Raw genomic sequence first — 27,711 nt, 5'->3', positions numbered from 1 at the left:
ATAAAATACTTCAGCCGCTACCTAAAACATATAAAGTATGGCTTTTTTTTTAACCACATTTAATTTAGCTGTTTCTAATATGTATATATATATGTATGTATATATATATGTATATATAAATATATATATATATATATATATATATATATATATATATATATATATATATATCATTTTATCACTCTATATTGTTCTCAACTTAGTGATGAAAAGTCCAGCAGCACTAAAGAATCTTTCTACTTCAACTGATGATGGTGGTAAAGAATTTAAAGCATAGTGTATTTTTTGTAGCATTTTCCGGCAGTCATTTGATCCTTCCAATACAGCAATTTATTTTTTTTGATACAGTCTAAAAAATTAAAGCAAGCCTTGCTCATCATTAAATTTGAATTTAATCTTATTATCAATTGGTAGCATTTCTAATGCATTTAAATGTTCCAATGTTTTCTTAACTCCTAGTTCAATTTTAAAAAATCTTAAAATCATTTTAGACATTGAATTCTAACATGTTTTTGCATCCAAAATTAAAGCCAACTCTTTTTTGAAATCATTAAGATAACAGCTTTGAAGATATTTATTTCTTAGAGGTGACCTTTTAAAAAACTTTGTAATCATTCGAATTTTTCAGGTAGTGGTTTTAATTCTATCAAGCTCACAAAGCTTAATAGCTTCTTTATTAAGTAATAATTCTTCCCAATTGACAGAAGTTTCATAATTGGTTTTATTATCACCATCATTGGCTTCTTCAGGATCCTCATATAAGTTGTCACAAGAATCTTTATCTTCCACCGGATCATTTGCTTTTTTATAAATAACATTAACTACTGACAAATTAATGAGAAAGACATAGTTGATGAGTTGATGAGAAAAATGAGAAAGACATAGTTGATGAGTTGACTCCATCTTTGATCATTCCAAAAATATGATTATTTAGATTTAACTCAAAATGTTAAAGCCTTGTTACAATCAATTTAAGACCATCTTCAGCCTTCATTGAGTCCATAATCCACATCATTCCGAGGCATTGAACTGATTTATCATACATGTGTATGTTTAGGCACATATATCTCTGATTTCTATTAGAAGTCCATTCATCTAGAGTCAATGAAAATTTATCACAATTCTTAATCACTTTTGAAAAATTATCTTTTTTTTAAGTTTTGCTCTGTATTGCAAAAACATTAAAGTTATAGTTTGCTATGAATTTAGAATTTTAAGACCTCGAATGGCCCAACCTTTTTGAATATAAATACTTTTTGAAAATTTATAAATAGGAATAAGATCAAAAGCAACCATTCAAGACAAAACAAGTTCAGAAGAATCTTTCTTGGAAAAACTTGCTATAATTAAAAGTTGTCTTGGATTAGGGTTTGAACTTGAACATAAAGTTGTTCCTGACGATGAAGTGTGACATGAAATGCCCGTCACTTTTTTTATTTTTATATTTTCTATTTTTTTTAAGTATTAAAGTAATGCTGTTGTTGCTTGTTTTGCTTTAAAAGTTGACGGACAATATTTATTCTTAACAATATTTTCGTCTTTATATATATACAGTGCCGGTTTTAGCACTACCAGCGCCCTGGGCGAGATTTCTACGGCGCCCCTAGCTTAATTTAACCCCATTCAAAAAAAAGGCAAAGGATAAGGGCCTGGTTGGCCATCGCCCAACCAGGCCCTACCCTAACGCCGCCACTGTATATATATATGTGTATATATATATATATATATATATATATATATATATATATATATATATATATATATATATATATCCTAAAAATAATATATATATATATATATCCTAAAAATAATAAAAATAATATATATATATATATATATATTATTTTTGTTAATCTAGTTTTCTTTTACATATATTCTATATGTATATATATATATATATATATATATATATATATATATATATATATATATATATATATATATATATATATATATATTTATATATAATATATATATATATAAACTCTCTGTAGTATATATATATATAACCTCTCAGTAATATATATATATATATATAACCTCTCAGTAAGTTGATCAGAATTTGTTTAATTTTTATTCATTGTGCTTTTATTCTTCTTACTTTCTTGATTTTCTTTCCTGATTTATTTTTCCTTTCCCTCAATTTATTAATATATTTATATAGTTTTTCAGATAATTTATTAAAATATTATAAAACAGCAAGTTTTGAAATTTTTATGCTTGCAACAATAATTGGTTGAGAAATAAAAATTTTAACTTATGTAAACTTGCAAAATGTTTGGTTTCAAGGAGGTTTTGCTAAATAACATTGTATATATTATTTTTTGAATTACGAAAAGGTTTTTGAATAGATAAGACGCGTTTTTGTTTAATCATTTAATCAAGTTTTAGATTTGGTTACTTTTCTACAGACAATCGTGTTTCTGTAGTTTTTATTTTAAACGTTTAGTTCTCTGCATTTTTTCACTTTAACCCACTTTTTTTCATTCTTTTTTACTTCTCAATTTTTACTTTTTACTATTTACATTTATATTTCTTCAATTTGACATGCTTTAAATAACTTTAAAGTATTTTTTTTGTATAAATCTGCTTAAATTATATAACTCTATGTATATACGTATATATTATATATATATATATATATATATATATATATATATATATATATATATATATATATATATATATATATATTTCAGTAATATATACTGGATTTATTAGAGGTTTGAGTTTTGAAAATTACAGGTATTGTGCAAACTCCAAACTTTTGTATGTTTATGCTTATATCAAAAAAGAATGAGACACTAAGAGATAATTGCATAAACTTGAAATTTATTTATGAATATGAGCTTAGATAAAAATAGTAAAGAAAACATTTTATAAACTCGTTGCTCCCACATTAAGGACTGGGTGGGCCTAAAAATTATGGTTTTTTTGTTCCAAGCTCCAATCACCCCAATTGTATGCAAAACATTATTTTTTGATATTAGCATAAAAATACAAAAGTTTGAAGTTTGCACAATGCCTGTAAGTTTCAAAACTCAAACCTCTAAAAATCCAGTATACATTACTGAAATATATTTTTATTCAATATTAAAACTGCACCTGGATTTCTAATCTGTTTGCTATTTTGAGATTAATTTGATTGTTTGCTTTTAACAATAAGTTAAATTTGTGCTGTAAAATATTAAAAGTTACTAACTGCTCTATATATATAGAGAGAGAATTTTTTTATTTTATTGTTTTTTAAATTTGTATATATTAATATATATATGAAATTCTTTAAAACGTTACCCCCGCATGTACCAATGAAACGAAACTATGCTGCAATCATCTTGTCAGCACTAGAAACTGCATCTAGTTCGTGGATAGCTCAGAAACCTAACAATCTTGAAGTGGTTAAACACCTCTTCACCTGTATGCTCTCTGCAGCACTAACCGGAGTACTTGAAGCAGTAAAAAATCAGTTCAATGAGCAAGAAAAACTTTTCAATAACAAAATCGAAGTTTTAGAGAAAGCTATGGAGAGTAATGTGTCTATTAACAGCACACAAGTTGAACAAGAAAATGCATCTTACTCAAGCATACTTGGAAAATTGAAAAAAGAAGTTGTAGAGCGACATAAACATTTTAATGCTTTCAACAACGACTCTAAAGATCAACAAGTGAGGAAGAGCAACGTTGTTTTAGTCGGCGTACTTGAATTGGAAAAAGCCAATTATGCAAAAGTTGAAGAGGTTTTCAAAGCAACTGGAATTACAGCGATTATCATTAAGTCGGTATAATGCCTAAAAAGGTAAAAGATAAAAATGCCGGTAATAATTCACCTAGCCTTCTTCAAGTCTGTTTTTCTAGCCCATCCAAGCAAAACCTGGTGCTAAAACCTGGAAGCAACCACAAAGTTAAAGGAATTAAAGGGACATATATTCGCGATGATAGGACGCCCACGCAGCAACTTAAGTTTACAAAAGTCAACAAGGAGAGAAAAAAGAACAACTGCGAATTAGAGGTAGTTAATCTTCTTGGCAAACCCTTTCGTTTCATTATCCATCAACTGTCCGGTTCAGTACGATGAATTGATGCCATCACATCAACCGAACAAAAAAAAGCATCTTTGCTACTTTTAAACAATGAAAAGAAATTGTACAAAAATTCAATTAGCCCACAAATATCAATGCCTCGAAATCCATTACTGCAAGCGCATCCAACCTCGCCAATACAATCTCAAAATACGCAATCACCAGCATTACCGGCACCATTGCTACCAAAACAACAACTATTTCTTTCGTTAAATTAGACCGTCAAGACCGCCAACACCGCCACCAGCACTATCAATACCATCTTAATGAATGCAACCAAAGCGCTTGTTGCATAAAGCCTTTCAACCTAAGCTTAATGGCATAAATACATCAACAACTCCTCATGACGGATACCCTCGTTGGGCTTATAATCCATACTTGCTCAACAGACAAAAACTTGATTAGTTAGCTTCTAGATTAAAAGCATCATCTAAAAATACAATTCCGAATATAATTTTTGTTACAGAGACTTGGTTTAATGAGTTTTCACAAGCAGAACTGGCATGTCATAACCTGAATTGACAAGAGATAGGATCTCGCTGAGGTGGTGTGGCTTTATACATCAAGAATGGTATCAGTACTTGTGGACTCAAAATAAGCTAACTAAACTAAAATTGCTTTTGGCAAGGAGAATATTCTTCTTGGATCAATGTACCGACCCCATGATCTAAACGATATGGTGGTCCTTGAGACAATTGCGTCACTAGCTAAATCGAAGGTGCCATTGAACATTATTGGATGCGCAACAATGCTAGTTTACGGTTTTTAATATTTTGCACACACATATTACGAACTATAAGACATAGGTGAAGGAGTAGCCACAGTAGGTTATGTTTCCGAAAACTAGCTTAGCGATACGGCTTTTCTGGCATGTCTTGCGGATAATCACCTATCACAAGTAATACATTTTTCAACATATGGACAATCTGCTAAGTGCACCAAATTGTGGCTACATAATATATATTTATAACCTATAATATATAAATATATATATATAGATATATATATATATAGATATATATATATATATTATAGGTTATAAATATATATTATGTAGCCTCTTTTTGTGTGTGTATATATATATATATATATATATATATATATATATATATATATATATATATATATATATATATATATATATATATATATATAATATATATATATATACATATAAATATATATATATATATATATATATATATATATATATATATATATATATATGTATATATGAAATATCTACTGTATTTGGAATCCTATACTTTTTAACTATTTAAAAGTTAAGAAGAATTAAAAATGAGACTATTGTCAGAGGCAGGTTACATTTTTGATGAAAAAAGAGCTTGTTTGTTGCACAAAATTGGATAGCAACTTTTTTTGCACCACAATATTCCAAAATTTTTAGAAATCTTTACATAAGTGATTACTGCAAATAAAATTAGACAAAGCAACAGATATTTGGTCTAAATTAATTTTACTTTATCGATTGTTGCAATTTTGTATGGAGACTTTCAAATTGGTGACTTTTAAATATAACAAATATAAATATAACAAATCATGCAAACAGGTTGCAAAAGAAGTTAAAAAGCAGTGCTAGATTACAAATAGTTCAAGCCTCAAAGAATAACCCAAAATTGATTCATGCCTATAATAATAAAATGCAAAGAGTTTAATACCAAATACGAGTTTTAGAGGACAGTACAAGTGAAAACACAGTTGATGAGGAGGAAATATGTAAAATTTTAAATGACTACTTTCAATCGTTTTTTGTAATCAAGCCGCAAGGTACCAAGTCAGATTTCAAACCAAGGACAGAATTGACATGTATGACGCAGTATATTGCACGTGACTTAAAAACCTTGGCGGGAACAAGACGATGGGCATAGATGGCGTCCATCTAAGATTTTCCGTTCCACTTACCCTTATTTTTCAGACTTCACTTTCTAAAGGTAAGGTGCCAGACGACTGTAAGCGCTCAAATATAACACCAATATTCAAGAAGGGCTCCAAACTAAAAGCATCTAGTTATAGGCCAGCATCACTTACTAGTGTCCCTTGTAAAGTTATGGAGCGTTTCGTTTAAGACCAGATTTTAAATCATTGTACTATAAATGGTTTTATATCAAAAAATCAACATGGTTTCTTTTTCAAAAAGTAGTGCTTGATTAACCTTCTGGTAACACTTGACCCTTTATCAGAAGTTATGTACCAGGGATACGCTACAGACGTAATCTTCGTGGATCTGGCAAAAGCCTTCGACAGAGTTCCACACAACAGACTTCTCCACAAAATTCAAAACTACGGAATCAAAGAGGAGATTCATGCATGGATTAAAGCATGGCTCTCAGTAAGGCAGCAGAGAGTCGTAATTGGATATTGTACATCAGATTGGAAAAACGTTATTAGCGGCGTACCGGAAGGTTCTTGGGTCCATTACTGTTTGTTCTCTACATTAATGATCTTCCAAACAAATTAGAATATCAGATCAAACTCTGTGCTGATGACAGCAAAGTTATTAGTGTCATAAAGTCTGATTGGGTCGCAGAGAGTCTGTAAGTAGACTTAGACAAAACCATTGAATGGTGATATTGCTGGCACTTGACATTTAATACTGGAATAAAAGTGTAATGTCATGCATACTGGACAAGGATAAAATTGTATCAAAACAAGACTATTTCATGCCAGGGCCAGACGGCCTGCCACTTGTTATCAAAGTTACTCATTTAGAGTGAGAACTTGGAGTTTTTTTCTCAGATGATGTTTAACTTAATGCTCAAGTTTCAGCAGCTGCGGTGAATGCTAACCACTTCTTAGAGATGCAGAAAAAAAATTTTCACAGCCGTAGTTTTTCACTGTGGAAATAAATGTATACCACGTATGTTTATTCTCACCTACAGTACACTTTCCAAGCATGGTCACCGTGCCAACGGGCAGACATAAAAGCGCTAGAAAAAGTTCAAAACCATGCTACAAAAACCATTTCTGAGGTTAGGAATTGCCCTGCCGAACAGTGAAGTGTCATGTTAGATCTTACGACACTTGAAGAAAGAATAATAAAAGGTGATTTAATTCTGATGTTCAAGTTCATGCGTTAAATCGATGAAACAAACTTTCACGTACCATTCAATAGTCCTTCGTTGTCAAAGTATATTATTCGTGGTCATAATCAAAGACTTACACAGCAAAGAGTACTCAATTGCATGCCAAGAGAGAAGTTTTTCACGAACCCTGTTGTTTTCCAGTGGAATACTCTGTCGCAAATAGTAATTGATGCGACTTCGGTGAACTTGTTCATAAATCAACTAAGCGAACATTTAAATCAGTTAAAAGTGAATTTTAGAAGATAACTGTAAATAATCTCTCTTCACATATGTTTCCAGTATTCTTTTAAGTTCTAAAAGTATGGTACTTGTGTCGCAGATGTGCACGAGTATCTTAGGACTGTTAGTATAGAGGTGCCTGATGCAGCACATCTTTGTTGGTAATTTGAACATTTATAATTTTTCAAAAATTTATAAATTTATTACAGATTAATGTAAATTTTTAAATTATTGATCACTAAAATAAACTAAACTAATAGTATAGATTCTGAAACAATTAGCCATGAATTTTTGTAACTTTACAAGAAATAATTATTTGAAGTTTGTACTTTTTTTCATAGGTTGTTTAAGGTCTTTTTATTATTTGGTAATTGATCAATCAAAGTCAATTCAATTTCTCATGTAAAAACTTAAAGATGATAAGTAATTCGAAAAATTTGAATTGACATCCAAGTCAAAAATAAAGTTGTTTAAAGACAATGAAAACAATATTAGACAATATAAGACAATAAAGATAAAGACAATATGTAATTTAAAAGATTGAGCTAAATTGTTAAATAAAACTTTTGGCTATCAATTTACATGAAATTACTAAATATTTCTTTTATATTAACTTTACTTTGTTATTTTTTTTGTAAGTCAGGTAAGGTTATCCTGCTACTGGTAACATGTAACCCAGTATAATCTGCTTTATGTCCTGCTGCCTTGAAGGATATGTTTTTTTTAAGCAAAGGCTAGGAAAAGCTTTTTAAAACACCCCCTGCCTTGGGTTTTGGTTAAGTAAAGGCTAGAGATAGTATCTTGATAAAAATACTCATCTTGGGCAGATGTTAAACACATCTGGCCACGGTCTTGTAGAAGGCCTTCTAGGCAAAGACTTGGGGTAATCAGCTTTTATCAGTTGACCAGCTTTACACCCCTTCTTCATCTATTAGGCTGGCACAGATGTATTTTTATTACATTGTTTCCAGTTTAGGGTGTTGAAGCTGAATCTTTTTGACTCAATGCATGGGTTTTGCTTGTGTCTCTATTTTTATGACTTGGCAACTCATTCTATTATCTCCTAATAAGTGAATAGCTCTAAAAAATAACTGGTTCTGTGTAGCTCTCAGAGAGGCTGATTCCATCAACAGCTGTAAAGTAACATTCTAACAGTTTGATGTTGCGCATGGGTGGTGTCCCTGTTTTACTTTTAGTGTGCATTGTTGAGGCCACATTTGGAGCCCTTTGAAACCAGCTTAGGGTTTATTAGTAGTAATGAGGCAATTGCTTGGACTAATAAATAGTGTACTAAGTACTATGTATGCTTTGAGTCAAGTTCTTGAACATATTTAAAAATTCAATAATATCAATAATATGGTCTTCGAAAGTAACTTTTCTTCTGTTGGGTCTTATCTCTTGCAAAGTTCAACAGACCTACTACCTCTTTGTGAGACTAATTTGAGTTTGACTGTCTCACCTTGTGATCTTAGTGTTGATGGTTATCTTCCTTTAATTCAGAAAGACTCCACATGCAGTAACATGCTTGGCCTGGGCATTTACATTCGGAAGAACTCACCCATTTCTCAGGAAACTAGGTTTGAATCCACAAACTATTTTTTCATGTGCTTTTGTTTAGCACCACTTATACTATTGCCTTTCTCTTTGTTCTATATCGCTCTCCTTCATCTCAAAACTGCACTCTTTTCGATGTTTGATCAAATTGACCAAGCCCTCTCTCTTTGTCCTTCAGCCAATATAATTGTTTTTGATGACTCATCACACTGAATGGCTTGGATCTAGTGTCATTGACTCTGCAGGCGTTAAAGCCCACAACTTTTGCCTTTATCAATCCCTAATTCAAATAGTCAACTTTCCAGCTTGCTTTTCAGGCAACCCGAATCATTTACTTTCTCTACTCGACTTATGTCTTGTTTCTGATTCTAGTCAGTGCTCAGTTTCTCCTACATTCACCCTTAGGTGCTTCTGATCACGGTTTAATCTTTCTAGAACTATTATTTCATTCTTTTTCATCATCAGAATCCCCAATCATTGTACCTTTTATAATTACCTTAAAGCCGACTGGGACTCTTTCCATGATTTTCTTCGTGATGGCCCTTGGGTAGAAATCTTTCAACTTCCTGCTGATAGATGTGCTTCTGATATAACTTCTTGGATTCAGGCTGGCATGAAAACTTTTATTCCCTCTTGATGAGTCAAGTCTCACTCTTCTCCATGGTTTTCCTCATATTGTGCTGCTACAATTTCCAAAGTGAAACCATTACTTCCATATCTACCAGCAAAACAATTCTCCAGAAAACATAAGTCTGTTTACTATTGTTAGAAACCATTGTAAAAAGGTTTTGTTTAGCACCAAAGCCTGCTATTCTCAGGTCATGAAACCTCGTATTTGGAAAGCGGTGTCTATTATCCCTGTTTTCAAAAATTCCGGAGAGCACTCTGACTTTTCTAACTTTTATCCCATTAGTCTTCTTCTTATCAAAAGATTGTTTTTTGATTCTTTAATAAACAAACACTTAATCTCTCATCTTGAATCTAATAACTTACTTTCTGATCATCAATATGAACTTCAATTCTTGTTCTACTTCAATTCTTGTTCTAACAGTAATAAGCGATAGGTTTTATCACGAATTAAATAGAGTTGGAGAGGTTAAGGCTATCGTTCTCGATATTTCTACAGCTTTTGATAATGTTTAACATGCTGGTATTCTTCATAAGCTTTCTTCTTATGGTGTATCAGGTCACATCTGTTACCTGATACACCATAAGAAGAATGGTAACAAATCGTTTACTCTTACCACAGTTTACTCTATTAAATAGAGTAAACTGGGGTAAGAGTAAACGGTTTAGTTTCAAATTCAAATATTTTCCTAAATTAAAAATGTTATGTTTTTTTTGTTTTTTTTTTTGTTTTAAAGAGAATTTTTTACATTATATAAATATATAAAAATTAAGAAAAAATATTTTGAAAATCTTTAAATAAATTGGTTTTTATGAAGAAAAAAACATTTACTTTTCCCCTATTAATTGGGGAAAAGTAAACTAGTTAAATTTTAATAACAATTTTTTAAGATATTAAGCAAATTAAAACTAAATAAGGATATCAAGAAAATCAAGGTAAATTAATTAAAAATAAAATGAAAACTAATCTTATTAGAAGTTAAGTTAAAAAAAAGCTATTTTAGTCAAATATACGGAAAAAAAAGTACTTATTAATTAAAAAAATGAGTTGTTTCATTGGCAGAAGCAGGTTCCCTGCATTTTTTCATGCAAAATAACACCAATTTTGTAATTTTTTGGTAAACACGATCAACGAACTCGAGATTTACAAATAAAAGCTTCACATTGGTACTACATTTTGTTTTGAGTTGGCAATGCTTCTTCCCAAACTCTGCGACACTCTTTGCACCTCTTGATGTCTTTGTCTTGTCTCGGTTTTTTTGAACGTTGAAGTTGCTGAAGCTTCACTGAAGTGAATTTTGTGTTTTTTTAATTGCTTTGACTTTTTGGCCGCATTGCCTTGCTTTAGTTTCTCAAGCACCACAGATGTACTTAGACACTGGCCTTCAACTCTTGGAATGCTGACTCTTTTAGGGGTTTTTTTGCGTGTCAATATGGTGGCGCTGTAAAACATGCTGTTTACCTTGTTTTTCTTAAAAATCCAATTTTGTCAAAATTTCACTAATTGCAGGCAGGGTTTATGTTGATATTTGCTTCAAGAAAATGTTTTTGAAGTGTATTGAAATAACTTGTTATTTTGATTTGATAAAAGAGGATGCTCTGAGAGACGAAATATTGCCTGTTACTCTGACACTTAATTTATGACGCCATCGTTTCTTGAAACTTTGATACCATTCTTATCCTGGTATACTATTTGGAGGAAACAGATGATTTTGATTTGTAGATACTAAATATCCCCTAACTATTGCGATGACATCTGCGAAGGTTCTGCAGAAACCCCAATCAGCTAAACTGAAAAGTATTGAAACAAGAACAAATTTAAATGCTGTACTTAGCACATTAATTGTACCTTAACATGTTTTTCGACTTTGTTGTGCATATGCTTGTGAAGAGTTGCCTTTGGTATATTGTATGCCTCTGAAGCTTTACTGAGTAATATTTTGTCTTTTGATTTGTTCTACTTCAAGTTGAAAATGCTCTTTATTGTAAGTTGTTTGCGTTTTATGAATCTAAGTACGAGTCATTTTGTTTTTAAATTTTTTAGATAAATAGCAAAGGCTGCCAAATTTATTTGTTTAAATAATTAATAACTATTAATTAGTTTAACTGCTCTCATCTTAATGCATAAGTGCGAGCAATTAGCATGTTTACTCCTCCTTCGAAAAACATTTATATTGGATTTTTGCTCATAACTTTTTTCCGAAACAAACTAGCAAATTCAATTTTGAAAAGAGCCTTTTTTGTTTAGTAAAATTTAATTTTAGTTTTGGGAGTTTTGAAGTTAATTTTTTAGAAAAAAAACTTTTTTCTTTTTATGAGGGTGAAAATTTGGAGGTTTGCTGAGGCAAAATTAAATTTTTAAAAATAATTTTTACACCTTTAGATAGAGCACAAAATTCCGCCTGGCATTTTTAAAGATTTTTTGTTTTAGCTTTCAATAAATGCAAATGAAACAAATTGCTAAACAGTCTTATCTTAAATTACTTAACCAAAAAATATCTTGTCTGCAAAATTATAATTTATGCGAAACCATGTACTACAGTAATTTTTTTATAATTTAACTGTTGTTATGATTTACATTGTTTTTACAATTTGACAACAAATGTGAGCATATAAAGATGTGCAATTGCAATATAAATATATAAATGCAATAAATACTCATATAAACATATAAATGCAATACTTTTGTTTTGCTGACTTTGCCATGGTTTTTAAATAGTTTAGTAATTTTAAATAGTTTAGCATATTTTAAGAATGGCACTTGAAACCGAAAGTAATCTAAATAAAAATGGAAATAAAAACCTAAGAGAGTATAAACAAAATTAATAAAGTAAGCTATAAACCAAATCTTTTAAATTTAAAAGCGTTTCGCCTAATAGACTTGCATAAAGATCAAAGTTTCTAAGATAATAATTCCAAACAGATTTATTAACAAAATTTATAATAATTTTGTTGCAGGAAGTTATGGCAGGAATGAATAGACTTGGGGTTTAATTAAAACACATACTAAAATTTAAGATTTAGCTCTTCTATTTTTTTTTACTGTTTTTGTTTTCTTATTTTTAGGATGCCTGTTAATTCCATCAACAAAATTTAATACGAGTGAGGAAACAAAACAGATTAGTCCAAATAATTTAACCGAAAATAAAACATCTATAATAAAGCATATATATCAAACAACATTGAATTTTAACGTAAAATGGTGTGCTATAAACCCCACACTAGCCTATTTACTCCTGCTCTAACTTACTGCAACAAAATTAATTAAAATTTCGTTAATAAATCAGTTTGGAATAATTATCTTAGAAACTTTTTTTATGAAAGTCTATTAAGCAAAACGCTTTAAAATTAAAGATAAAAATTTGGTTTATAGCCTATTTTTTTACCTTGGTTCATTTTCTCTTAGGTTAAGATTTATTTTCTTTTTTCAGTTTATGGTTTTTGTTTTCATTTTTGTTTAGGTTACTTTCGTTTTTAGGCACTATTTTTAAAATGCGCAAAAATTATAAAACTATTTAAAAGCCATGACCAAGTCAGCAAAACAAAAAGGTTATATGCATGATCATATAAAGACATGTGATCACACGTTTTCATGTGAAACACTGATTTAATAATTTACATTAAATAAAGTAATTCACAAATCATTTATTTAGAAATCAACCGGGTATTGATTTTGAAAGAAAACCTGTTTTTCTCAAATCATTCACATTTATTGGAATTCCTACATTTAATTATGGAACTTATGGTGAGTAGTGATTTTTATAAAACATTATGTAAAGCTTTTTGTGTATTAAATGTCCATTTTATATTTTATATCTTGAGATATAACATCTCTGATGAGGTTATACTAAAGGATTTGAGTTTGGACAGACACCATTTATGAAAAAAGAAAGTTTAATTTTTATAGTTATCTTTTTTTCTGAAAAAATTAAAGTTGGCAATAATAATAAAATTCAAGTAAAAAGTCTGAAAAATTAAAACGCAAATTTATTTTATTATTTAAAAAACCTAAAAAGTCTAAAAACTCTAATACTTTCAAAACCTGCATAAGAGTATTTGGAAAAAAAATCTATTTGACAACATTATTAAAACTAAAATTTAAAGGAACTCAAAAACATTTAATACGCGCTTTTAAAAGTTTCTTAAGCGAACAAACACAAAAAGTAGTTCTTGGCGCAATCAGCTTTGAATAGAAAAAAGTAATACGCAGATGATACCAAAGTTATTTCATTCATTAAAACATTCAAAGACAGTCGAATGTTACAGCAAGGCTTATGTAAGCTGGTTGAATGGAGTGAAAAATGGTTAATCAACTTCAATAAAGAAATTGAAAAATTATGCATATCGGCAAAAGAAACCTGAATTGCAAATATTTTATGTGCAGTATACTTAAAATGATTCACCAAAATATTTTAGTTAATCAAGAAACAATGTTAGAGAGTGATCTTTGTGTTATGATATCAAAAAAGATCAAATTGGAAAGGCATATAAACACACTTACAGCAAGAGCTAAAAGTGACTTGGTCAGATAAAGAAATCTTTTTGTCAATTAAATGAAATTTCAATGAAATTATTGTACATGTTGTTAATTGAAAATTAACAACATGTACAATAATTAAAAAAATATTAATATAATTTTTATTATTATCTATAATATATATGCATATATTTATATATATGTATACCAATATTTAAACTAAACAAGCATAAAATAATAGAAGGTATAAAATAAAGAATAAACATAATTGCTTTTGTTTAATCCCTGTTTATGTTGTGGTGGTAGTAAACCTCTTCTTGGAATCTCAGGTAATTTTACCGGCATTTCTAAGAGGCTTAGCTCCAATACCTACTTTATCCAATCAGATGAACATCATTGCCATTTATGTTTTACCCTTTGATTTATGCCTGCTCCATACTGCAGTAGGGAGGACTTTACAACAAACAGCCAAAATCCTAACTTCATCCAAATTTGTAAAGTACTAGTAGTATTGATGAAATAATACTGGTAGTGTTTTTATAAGTATATATTTTTGTAAATAGTGGCAAATTATATATACATATATATATATATATATATATATATATATATATATATATATATATATATATATATATATGTGTGTGTGTGTGTGTGTGTGTGTGTGTGTGTGTGTGTCTGTGTGTGTGTATATATATATATATATATATATGGGTGGGTGTGTGTGTGTGTGTGTGTGTGTGTGTGTGTGTGTGTGTGTGTGTGTGTGTGTGTGTGTGTGTGTGTGTATATATATATATATATATATATGTGTGTGTCTATATATATATATATATATATATATATATATTATTTTAATTTTGTTATACTATTTTAATTTTGTTATATTATTTGGTGTTGATTTCTCTCTCTGTTCACGGATACCCTGAAGGTGACCTAAGACTTTATATCAAATCCCATGAATTTTTTGTTTTGTTTTTGAAAGTGGTACATTTGTACATTCTGAAACTATCAAAATTTAAATTATTGGTCGGTAGCTTTTGAGAAAACTTAGTAAGAAGTTTTATAAATAACGATGTTTTCATATTAAATTATTACTTTCGCGTCAGCCATTAAAGTTGTTTACTTTCTGTAGTTGTAGCAGCGCGATTGGCTATAATAATATTTATTAGTTTCCGATCAGCTTATAGTTTTTGTTGCTTCAAGACTTTAACAATATTTATAAACACATTTTGGCAATAACAGCGACTTCATTTTATTAATTAAGTAAAAATCTTATATTGACTTAAAATTAGAAGTGTATCAAAAAATGTAGGAACTATTTCTCAAGAATAGAAAAGAAATGCAAAAATTAGCTAAAGATTATAACAAGTTTTTATAATGCTTTTGCATATGCTGTATGAAAAAAAGTAATGATTTAAGATGCATTCAAACCAAATGCAATAATTAAGGTCAAAAACAAGGAAAAAATTATGAAAATATTAACAAGAGATTTTTTTGATAAAGCTACTCTGTTGAAAACCCTGATCAACCTAAAACGCTGTGTTCTAATTGCATAAAAGATCTATCGAGTTTAGAGAAAACAGATTCAAAAAGATTTTTATTCACTGCTCGACCTAAGTATGAAGGTAAGTTTTATAAAAAAATAAGCCAACTAAAACCAATTATGTTTTTTATTATAATTGTTCTGCTTATAAACAATATTGTTTTTGCACTAAAAAAATAACTTCTTATTACTTTTAGGTCTTAATACTAGAGTTGTTCAAGGTGGGAAATGTGAGTGTTTTATTTGTGTTAATGGGTGTAAAATTGGTACTGACAAAGTGACTCTTCCACCAATGGTATCATGTGAAACTAATACAATAATAATAATAATAAAAATAATAATAAGAGTTATGTTCTCTAACTTCTCTGTGTGAGTGGTATAACAAATGGATGGGTGCTGGAAGAAGCATTGAAAAAGCTGAAAATTTTAGTAAAGTAGTTAATCCTCCTTTATTGAATGGAAATGTAACAAAGTAGTTAGTGGAAATTGTAAACATATCAGGCTCACATATTTTTCTAGTCATAGTAGAAAAATTTCTCTAAATACTTGAAAAAACTTGTTTGAGGACACTAATCAAGGATTTCATTTTTTAATAGTTATCTATCAACAATTAATTTTGCCAGAGTACCTTATTAAGGTAAACATGGGTTAGAAGTAAATGGTTCCAACAAGTTTCTAAAAAAATTTGATCGCTTTCAAATTTATCTATGAGCACAAAATTATTAATGGAATATATATGAAAGCCTTAAAAGACTTGAGCAATGTTGTTCATTTATGTTTTGGAAAAACATTAAATCCAACTCTGATTTTGTTCAAAGGTTTTCACAAAGTTTCAGAGATCTTGGTTCAAACATTTCTCTAAAAGTTCATATAAGGGAGCATCATGTTGAAGAGTTTATTGTAATGATAGGAGGAAAGTTTGGTAAGTGCATGTTTAGAAAAATAACTGATAACTTTTCAAATTTTTACATATAAAAATTTTATTATTAAATATTTTGAAATAAAGGTTTAAGGTATTGGACTGAAGAAGCATTGGAATCATTCCATAAAGACTTCAAACAGTTTAGAGAATTGCGAAAGGTAGGACAACACAACGCCAATTTTAATGAAGTCTTGCAAAGAGCTGTATGTGTGTACAACACAAGGCATTTATAGTTAAAGAGTTACATATAAATAAAAAGTATTTACTTTATAAATTTAGGTAAATGTAGTGTTTTTTATTTGTAAATATTTCCTTTATTTTTAAAAAAAATATATTTTATTTAGAATTTTTTTATTACAAATCCAAAGACGATTCTATTGAGCCATTGTATTCCTGTAATCCTACCTTATCCGCTTCAATGAAAAATAAAGCTAACTTTTAAAAAGTGATAAATTATTCAATGTTTTAACTAGAAAGCCCTAATTGTTATCAGAAGTTATTTCTTAACACGATCCTCAAAGTCTCAATCCACTAGATCAAACAACCAAACAAATTATATACAACTATTTGATTCACTCGCAGTGGTCTTAGGGTGAGTCAGAGGGGCATTAACCTCTAGTTAAAACAAGTCTTATAACTTAGATTTCTTAGAAAGCTGCCAAATAACGATTTCACTTTTGATAGTTTTGGAATGTGCACTACATGGACTACTTTTAAAATCAAAAACAAATTTTCATGAGATTTGATAAAAGGTCTTAGGTCACTTTTAGGGTACCTGTGTGTTATAGTTATAGATTAAAATATAAATAAAAATTTTAATAAAATTAACAAAAAATAGAATGAAATATAAATGGTAATAATAAGAACTAGCTGAACTGACCCATATAAATGCGGGTCTTTGTAAGTCTATTCCACACTGAGCTCACAGTGAGCCATAAAGACCGCCAGGTTCAACTTTTCCCCACCTCTAATTTTTTTTCATAATAAGATAAGTGCTGCTTAGAAATGTTATTTTATTGTATTGGACAAATCTACAGTTGATCAGAAGTAACATAAAAACTTATTTTTCACCCTATTTACCCCCCTTCAAGTGATAAAGTTAGCCCCTTAATGATGATATTACCTCTTTTCAAAAAAAAAAAATTTTCGATTAATCTTTCATTATCCTCCTTGAAACAATCCTTTTTTTTTCTAACTAATCTTAAATTGAAGTGATTTAAACTGCTTTTACACCATTATAGCAATAATTAAAAGAAAAAAATACTATAAATGCAACAAAAACAACACAACTACTTTTATATTACAATATTTACATCTTATCTAAGCAAAAAGTGACAATAGCAGATTTCAATCATTTAGCATAATCTTTATGTTCAATCCTTCGCTTGTATTGAGACCAACTTTGAAGGCACTATGAACAGCTTCTCAATTCTGTTCAGCATCAGAACAACAGAGAACAACAATTAAACTTCACAAATGGGAGAATATCACAGACAACTATATAGACCTTCCAGGTAACCTTCAGCTCTGTATTTAAATGTATCTTTGCATAATGCTGTAGGTCACAAAATGATTCTTTAAACTCTTCAATAACTGAAGAAGCATTGCTGCCTACTTCATATCCAAAGGTGCACTCTTTAACCTTTGCAAACTTTCTGAGGCAATGAACTATAGGCAATAAATTAGTTTGAGATGCTAACACATCTGTCTAAGATATCTACTTTTTCCAGAAGTTTATTGGAATTGTTCCCATCAAAGCCTATCCCATAATAACCTCAAAGTAAGATATAATGTTCTTTGAGCCAATTTTTAAAAAGAGGCCAATTATCTAAAAGTAGTCTACCAAGTAATGTCACAATCCCCGTAAAAAGATGTAACTCTGGTGGAGGGACTAAGTGATTAAGTTTATCTTCAGCATTTTTATCTAAATAAACGAGTCGAGGACTAATAACGTTTTAAAAATCTTTCATCTCTAACCTTTTTTTTTCCATTTTCAACAAATAAGTTGTGCCAATGATCAAAAGAACCTAACGTTCTTGGAGTACTACTTTCTAAGGAACATTCGCCTTCACCCCACAACCAGGCATATTTACCTGAATGAGAAGACAAACCAAAGATGCTGTTAGCACATTTTAAGTCAAATGCAAGGTGATATGTAACATCATCCAGATTTAATCTACTCAAGATTTTCTGCAAATTTCCATTGTCTTCACAAGCATTTTCAACAATAGCAAGAATAAAACACCTTTTAACTCCACTGTCAATGTAATCTTATTTTTATTGGTTTTATCAAAGACATTTACAATTACTTTAAGATATCCTTGACCTCCATCTATTGATATACATACCATACTGGAAAAAGGATCCAATCCTTTTTTCATTAAAATACTAAGAATAAATTCAGAAGTGTCATGGATAAATACTACATGTCTTGTTACAATTTCATCATTCCAAATAAAGTTATCTTTTATATTTAGTTCTATTTTATATTTAGATTTAATATTCTTCTTTTAATGATGTCATCATACTAATTACATTATTCTCCACAACATTAGATGATCCCAGATTCTTACGGAGACTTGATATCAGTTTTTTGTTTTATTTTCTATCAATTCCAGTATAGAAGTTAATTCCATCTCTGTTTGAAATTATATATGATTAAAAAACTTTCAAGAAGATCTATTGTCTTTAGTTTCAACAGTTAAAGTTAATGGATTTCCACCTTAAAGATAAAGTATAATTAATTAAATGTATCTTTAACCTACCCCTACTTTAAATTTACAATGCAAACATTTGAAAAAGTTGTTAGCAACCTATACAATTGCTTAGTTAAAAGCCTCATATCTACTGAGTGTTTTATATGTGCATTTAAGTTTTATCTGAACATATAAACCCTTTTTAATTATTTAAAAATGAATATATAAAAACTTAGACACCTGAAGATATTTTAAAGGACTGGCGTCTCTCAATGCCTTCTCGTTCCAGCTTGTTTTTTATTATGCCTGAAGCAACTTGCTCACATAATGTGGGATCAAGAGTTTCTGCCTAATTAATTCAATTTAAAGCAGCCTGATAAGAACAACAGTTGTTATGTCATCCTGAAGAATCAATTTTACTCTTAAATTAATATATGCCTGGTGGTTTTTTATTAAGGTTTTTAAACAAATGTTTGATAACTTTCAATTTACTTATCAAGTAAATTATTATTTAATTTTTAACCTCTTGCAAGGAGAGTAAAGCAGCAGCTGCACATTTTTCTTCCAGAGATTCAACATCTATTGTATAAACATGAGATGATTGTATAAGATCACTAAGCTCAGTACTACGTCTAATTCTTGGTCTGTCAACCTAATTCAAAAATAATACTTCATAAAGAGTATATATCTTTATATGTATTAATCGTTTAACTTAAATAATTTTTAAGTCATATACTTGAGGAACTTTACTTATCCAGTTTAAAAGATAAGTGTTTGATCCCTTTTCCAGCAATTAGATGTTTCTTCTACAACTTGAACAAATTACATCCAGACAGACATTAGACTCTGCATTGAACTCAGGCCAAATATACTCCTTGATTTTATTTGCTACAGATGGTTGTATTTTTACTAAAGATTTTGAATATTTACCTTTTTTTTGAAACAAACTGCAAAAACAGTCTGTTTTAAATCAGCCATCTTTACCGTATGATGTTTTTTACTTGAATCATTTCAAAACTATTAAAGAAAAAGAAGCTAAGAATGGCGTATTGCAATATTTTTGAGGCCTAATTTTTAGGTTTTTCTAATTTTTAAAACTTAAAATACTAACTCTTCTGATTGACTTAAGATTTGTTCTGCACTTGAAAAAGACTTACATACACTGCATTTATTTATTTTTTTAAATAAAATTAGAGGTGGGGAGAAGTTGAACCTGGCGGTCTTTATGGCTCACAGTGAACTTTTCTATACATTTTCCTTATATATATATATCCTAGCTTTCTGGATCCAAAAAATATGGGTGTTTACCCAACCTACCATTTCTATACTTATCGATTCCACACTGATCATTTCTATACCTGTTATTTGTTTACTTCAATTTTTTTACGTAAAATAACTCATTTTGAAAAATTATTTTATTTTAAAAAATAAACATGCGCATTTTTTTCGCATACCTAAAGCTTATAAAAGATTTATAATAAGGTTTGTTTATCTCCTAAATGCATATCTTTGATAGTTCATCTTTTTGGGGGATAAAAGACGTCCCATAAAAATTTTGAATGTTTTTCAATCTTGCTATGTTTACAGCAAAATTTATAACAAAATTTTTATTATAGTATATATCTATAATAATTATAGCAATATTTATAGCAAAAAAATAATAATATAGCAAAAAAGTTTCCTGATTGTTAAAATAAAATTCAAAAGTTGTCTCATTTTTATAGATTTATGATTCACGATTGTTCCATATTCTGCCTGCAAACGCAACATATACTTAAGATGTTTACACTTACAGACTTTAGTACGCAACGCTATATAAAAGGAACTTAGAAGATCTTAAAAAGACCACTAAAAACTATAGACTATAAAACACTAAGGGATCGTCTATAATAACACAACAATAAAATTACTTCTAAAAAAGAAGAAGGAAATCTTAAATTGTTTTGGCAATTTTCATTAAACTTAATGAGCTATTTTGAATTATTATTTAATTTATGACTCTGCAAAGGAAAATTTTGATCTTTTTTGTTTTGTTCATTAGTGAAATTTAGCATTGTGTAATTTATGGGCGATTCTTAATCTAAAAGTTAAGCGAACAAAGAATGCAGTACACTATTTAAATTCTGTCGTTGTTGCGCAGTCGGTTTAGAATGTTTAACAGGGGCATTGTAAAATAGCTGTGAAACTATAAATTTCCTTATTATATCAATATCAAATAATTTAAAGTTTCAATTATTTTTAAAAATAATAAATTTAATAAAATGGCTTAATTTAAATATAAAATTAAAATTTTCAATTATGTTCTTAATAAAAACATACTTTTTAAACCCCATTACTGTTTTAAAAAAAAGTTAAGGTCGCCACGCGGCAAGTTCAAATCAACATCCTTATAGTTCTATAGATTTTATATTCTATATATAAACATGTTGTATACTCATTTTCCTTGCACGAACTCAACTTAGTTGTATAAAAACTTGAAATGTAAAACTAAAATATCATTAGTAAATAATCATGACGCATAAGCAAAAAGTTCCCTTCGTTTTTTCGAATTTTTAGCTTTTTAAAAAATCTTTTTGTTTGTTGAATTGTATTATACCGTTACATATGTTTTTATATAATCATATTTAAAACCTCACAAGTATTTTGTATTTTAAAAAATCAAAAAAAATTTAAAAAAGAATGTCGCCACAGGAGTAGGACTCGGAGTTGGAGTAAGACTCGAACCAGGTAGGCTTTTTGTTCAGAAGCTCTGCGCGCTAACCACTCGGCTACTCTGGCACATTTACAAACGAAATTTTGAAAGTGTATAATAATTTTTTTAACAGAAATAAATGCTGTAGATCAAAATAAAAGAGAAGTTGAAGCAATGCAATTAAAGTGAAAGTCTGTAAAACTTAATATATGTTTAAGTACGTTTTAAAATTACATAATTTGAAGTTTACGTACGTTAGATATTTGCATACACATTATTTCACATTTTTTTTTAAAACAAAATGTTTCGACTCTTTCTCGCTATTACCACAGTTGCAATTGCTGCCAAGAGTTCTATATCAAACATGCTCAAAAGGGCACTACTACTATTAAGTTCAGCATTATTATATAGATAATAAAAATTATTATTTTCTAAAAGAAAACCACAAAATACTCAACTACACAACCAATGTAATGAATGCTGTTAAATAAAACTTTATTAAAAACCTAACAAGGTGCTAAAATTGAAACTTTTTGGACAAATAAGCCCAAGCCGATAAGTTACATGAATATATATACGGGTGTATAAAAATATTATGCGATCAATAAACATAAGTTTTTAATACTGAGTAGTAAAGTAATAAATACAATTATTATCTTATTACTTGGTATAAAAACTGTTTCCATTATTTGTAAGCCTTTTTTTTTTAATTTAATATAATTTATTTTGTAACAGTTTTATTTTTTCGCTGTTTTATGTCTGATAATATTTTGTTCTACTAAACAATACAAATAAAATAGTTGGTACCCTGTTGTTATTTTATATACTTTTTAAAAATTTATTTTTATTGATTTCATTTTACATACAAAAAGTGTATGTAAAATGAAATCAATAGAAGAAATTTTTTGAAAGAATACAAAAATATTGATTGACTTACCAAAGTTTGCCTAATATAAAGGTTTGACTTTAGCGGAGAATTAACTTAGAGTTAACCTGTGTTCTAGTTAACTCTATGTTAATTCCTCAATTAATAACCTCACCCTCCATATCTCCTACTGTTTTATGGTTGCTGTAAGGAATTTTTATGAGCATAAATATCTTTCTCTGAAATCATTTTTTTTTTTTTTTTAATGATTGATTTTTTTTTTCATATTTAAATTTAGTACCGAGTTTTGTAATTTTTTCGGGAGAAGTTGAGCTTTATAAATCCAAAACCTTCGAGGTAAATTTTTTGTCATTTTTAATATTGTTATTATTAAAAACTATACCTAATTTAACTTTTTAAATAATTTTTTTTTTGTGATGTTGTACATCAATTTTTTCAATAAACTTTATATAAAAAAATGATGTTTTTGTTGTACTCGATACATTTTTATTTTCTGTGAACTTCATATAAAACCTTTGTATTTTATATATAATTTGTAAATGATGTTTTTTGTATAGTATATAGTAAATTGTAACCTAAAGTTTAAATGTAACTAAGTAATTTTTTTAGTTACCTTATAGAACAAACCTTCATTTTCAGTTAAGGGTGTACTTAAGACAAAGTTTTTTAAACAGAAAGCTACTGGCTTGTTTCTAAAATTAACTTTCTATAAGCATTATTATAATTAATTTAAATGTAAAATTCTGTCGAACAAAAACTTTTAAAAAAACTTTACTAGTACATAAAATGTCCTTTATATATGCATAACTCTAGATACATACTGTTCTCAAATACATATTCTTTCTTCGTAATTTATTTTTACAATTAAAATCTAAAATCTATGAGGTTTTATTCTTTATTTGTGATAAAACTCTGCATAAATGATTGTTTATTAAGGCGCATCGTGAAAATGAGTTAAAAATAATAACAAAAATGAATTGATAAAATTTTTAAAATGGGATTTTCGTGACTTTTTGTTTTATTTTAATACAGATGCACGAAACAAATTTTGAAAAAATATTTATTATTAAGGTAACTTTTAAAACGATACGGTTTTTTAATAACTCGTCCTTATTTATTGTTATCCTTATTGTGACAGCTTAATCTTTTGGAGTGACGTTCAGTCTTATTCTAACATCAAATATGAATTTTTTTTTCAAAAATTACATATTTGGTGTTAGGTAAAATTAGCAAGACGGTCAATTATTTAGAAATAGCGATCTAATATGTGTATTTTTAAATAAACGCTGTTTCATTTGTAACATTTAGTTTACAAAATTTACTGTTTTTAAATAATGAACAATTGCATGTAACAACACCAGTATTATTAGTATAATTATGGTAACAATACCGCACCACGCCTAAGAAGAAAAAAATGTCTTTAGCTGTCAAGAAAAGTATTTATTTTCAATAATATATCTATTTAAATAGTTCAAGTGCACAATTGTAAAATTAATGAGTAAAAATAAAGAACTTGGAATGAGTTTCGTTAAAATAAACTTTTAATAACATAATTTTTTTATTAACGCTTTTGTTGTATTTCTTTTCTATATGTCACTTTCTGAGCATCATATTGTAGATAAAGAAATCCGAGAAAGAATATACAATGCATTTGGAAAATCCACTTCCACTTTGTGGCGATATTAAAGTAGATTTCTTTCACAAAGATTTATTCAAAAAGGTGTTTATATTTTATTGTTGATAAACAAATTTTTTTATATTATTGTTTTTTTGTTTTTTCGTACTGTGTTCGTGGTTTTCTGATTGTTGGAACGCATGTTTGTTTTTAATATATTGTAGGAACGCCTGTTTGTTTTTATTGTAGGAACGCATGTTTGTTTTTTGGTTTAATACTCTTTTTTTGGAGTACCACAAAACGTCAACTCGCCCAATTACAAACAAAAATGACAACGTAAAACACATCTTGTTCAGTAAAAATGAGCTTGATAAAGCAAATAAAGACAAAAAACACAAATTTTTTCCTAAGAATTTTGAGGTTTTTAATTTTATATTGGTATTATATCAAAACTTTTATAAATATCTTTTTTATTGAGTTATTTTTTAACTGTTCGTTGGTTTTTAGCTATCTTTAAGTATTGCACTTCCTGAAAATGGGAAAGAAATTATCGATAAAGGATGTAATAATAAAGAAGCGAAACAATGTGATGATAAATCAAAATCTAATGAAAATAAAAACGAGAAATTAAATTCCTCATCTACAGATAAATTAAATGAACTTAGCAATACACTAAAAATTTCACCAACTTCCCCTGAAAATGGGAAAGAAAATATCGATAAAGGATGTAATAATAAAGAAGCGAAACAATGTGATGATAAATTAAAATCTAATGAAAATAAAAATGAGAAATTAAATTCCTCATCTACAGATAAATTAAATGAACTTAGCAATACACTAAAAATTTCACCAACTTCCCCTGAAAATGGGAAAGAAAATATCGATAAAGGATGTAATAATAAAGAAGCGAAACAATGTGATGATAAATTAAAATCTAATGAAAATAAAAATGAGAAATTAAATTCCTCATCTACAGATAAATTAAATGAACTTAGCGATACACTGAAAATTTCACCAACTTACCCTGAAAATTTTAGTAGGACATTATCTCCGCCTTCTAAGAAACGAGAGAGCCCTGCCTCAAGCAATGGTAATTTTCTTACTTGTTCTTTAAGTCGATCTTTAAACGCCCTAACTGATACACCTTCAGTAGAAGAAGAGCAATTAAGTGATGACGAAGGAGAAGAAGAAGAAGAAGAAGAAGAAGAAGAAGAAGAAGAAGAAGAAGAAGAAGAAGAAGAAGATGATGATGATGATGATGATGATGATGATGATGATGATGATGATGATGATGAAGATAAAAAAGTAGAAGAAGAAGAACAGGTTACGAAGATTTAAACACTTAAATTTTTTCCAACTTGTCTGTCATAAAATAAAAATGATGATGAAACCTAATGACATCTTTTGAATGGCGTTGAAGCCTTTTATAAAAAGTCTCAAAAGATGGAGTCCCAATAAACTACACACTCCATTGTGTGTTATATGAGCAATTACAATCAAAAATTGCATTCGCACAAATTTTTTATGGAAAGACCCTAATTTTTTTTTTTATTTATTCGATTATTTTTTAATATAATTCTCAAAAAAAAATCTATTTTAAACTGAATATTTTGTTGATCAAGTTTTATGCTTTGTTTTTTAAACAACTTAAAATTAGATTGCGATTTTTTTGTTTAAATCTTGTTTTCTTAATTTTTATGTGAATTATGCACATTACATTAACTTAAATATAAATTTTTAAAAACTGTTTTTAATTTATTTTATTTGTCTGAAGTAATAAAACTATTTTTTTTTTTTTAAGTGAAGCTGAAAATTTTGAGTTTGTAATGTTTAATACAAATACAAATAAATCTAACTATCTGCTTTTTGATCTATCAAAAACATCACGCGAAGTTAGGGGCAGGTTCTCTGCTGCGATAATTTGGATCTGCCCTCCAAAGTTGGCGAATTGTCAAAAAAAGGCTCAATTGAACATATTATAAGTAGTTAGATATATAGTAATAGTAATAGATTATATCAGGAACAATATTTTTTGTTATTAGCCTGAAATATTGTTTGTATACTTATCGCGGTGACTCAGTTATGAACTTCTTAGAATGCTGTATATCCTTCTCTGATTAGCCAGCTTTTTTGCAAAAACCAGTAGTGTAATCATCTATATATTCTCAGGGATTCCAGTTTAATTGGCTCTTCCCACCTGACAAAAGTAGTTACATAAAAAAAAACGTACTTTCTTTGAGTCTGAAATTAATTTCTATCAATAATCAATATAATGTAGTATTCCATAAAGAATTATTTTAAAGTTTTAGATGATTACAGCTAAATTTTTTTAAATTTGGCTGTAATAAAAGTTTACACAAATTTGATTTTACATTTACTTTTATTTATACTTATACAAATAAATCTCACAAACTGCTTTTTAATTTAACAAAAACATCCCTGGGAATTTGATTTTACATAAATTGATAGTTAAAAGAAACTTTTTAATATAAACATAGTAAATTATTTAAAATTAAATAGATATTATTTAGGTTGAATAAATAGTTACTTTCATTTATATAGTATGTACGTACATAAATCTATACAATAATAAATCAATTTATTTATTTTTTTCAAAACTTTTGGGGGTTTTTTCAAGACTTGACTTTAAAACTGACAAGACGCTTTTTAAGACGAGTAAGTTTTTAGGTTGTTTTTTTTTTTAACTGTTTTTCTCTGTAGTTTTTTTGTTTTTTCTCTGCAATTTACCTTTTAAATTTCCTTCTCTTTATTTGCTTCTTACCACTATCTTATTGCCTTATTTTTCTGCTAATAACTAATCGATTAAATTGTTTCGAGTTATTAAATAATTTTTTTTGTTGAAATAATCTGCTTACCTTTAACTGACACAAGTGCGAATAAGTGACATAAGTGAGTCAAAAGAATTTGCAAACATTGGCATAAGTGCGTCCTAATATAATATAACTGCAAGAGGGAAAGCTGATTCATGAAATTACAGGATTGTTTTTTATTTCGTGGTTTATCAAAGTTCCTTTCTCTTTGAAAATTTGGTAATTTTAGTTTGATAGCTTATCACATATTGTTCCAATTTATCTTCATCTTTAAAACTGATTTAGAAAAAATTTAATATTTCTAATATTATTTTAAGTTATAAAGCACCAAAAACAGAATCGGGCGGAGGTGTACTTGATTCACGTGTCAGTAAAATGATGATTTATTTTAGCCGTTTTTAAATCGAAATCAACTAAGATATGCCACAGTACACCTCCGCCCAGAATCGTACTAGTTTTTTCT

General features: G+C 28.5%; 1 protein-coding gene across 1 annotated transcript; it reads left to right on the top strand.

Moving 5' to 3' along the window:
- Positions 1-26,275, top strand: LOC136080762 (uncharacterized protein DDB_G0284311-like). Its single transcript, XM_065797840.1, has 6 exons — positions 1-35; positions 13,237-13,328; positions 23,080-23,138; positions 24,421-24,522; positions 24,667-24,837; positions 24,925-26,275. Exons 4-6 carry the CDS (start codon positions 24,448-24,450, stop codon positions 25,753-25,755), a joined length of 1,077 nt encoding a protein of 358 aa, XP_065653912.1. The 5' UTR covers positions 1-35; positions 13,237-13,328; positions 23,080-23,138; positions 24,421-24,447; the 3' UTR covers positions 25,756-26,275.
- Positions 26,276-27,711: the final 1,436 nt, after the last annotated feature.

Source organism: Hydra vulgaris, chromosome 05 (genome assembly GCF_038396675.1).
Source record: "Hydra vulgaris chromosome 05, alternate assembly HydraT2T_AEP".
NCBI classification, from domain to species: Eukaryota; Metazoa; Cnidaria; class Hydrozoa; order Anthoathecata; family Hydridae; genus Hydra; species Hydra vulgaris.
This window is presented reverse-complemented; position numbering and strand designations above follow the sequence as displayed.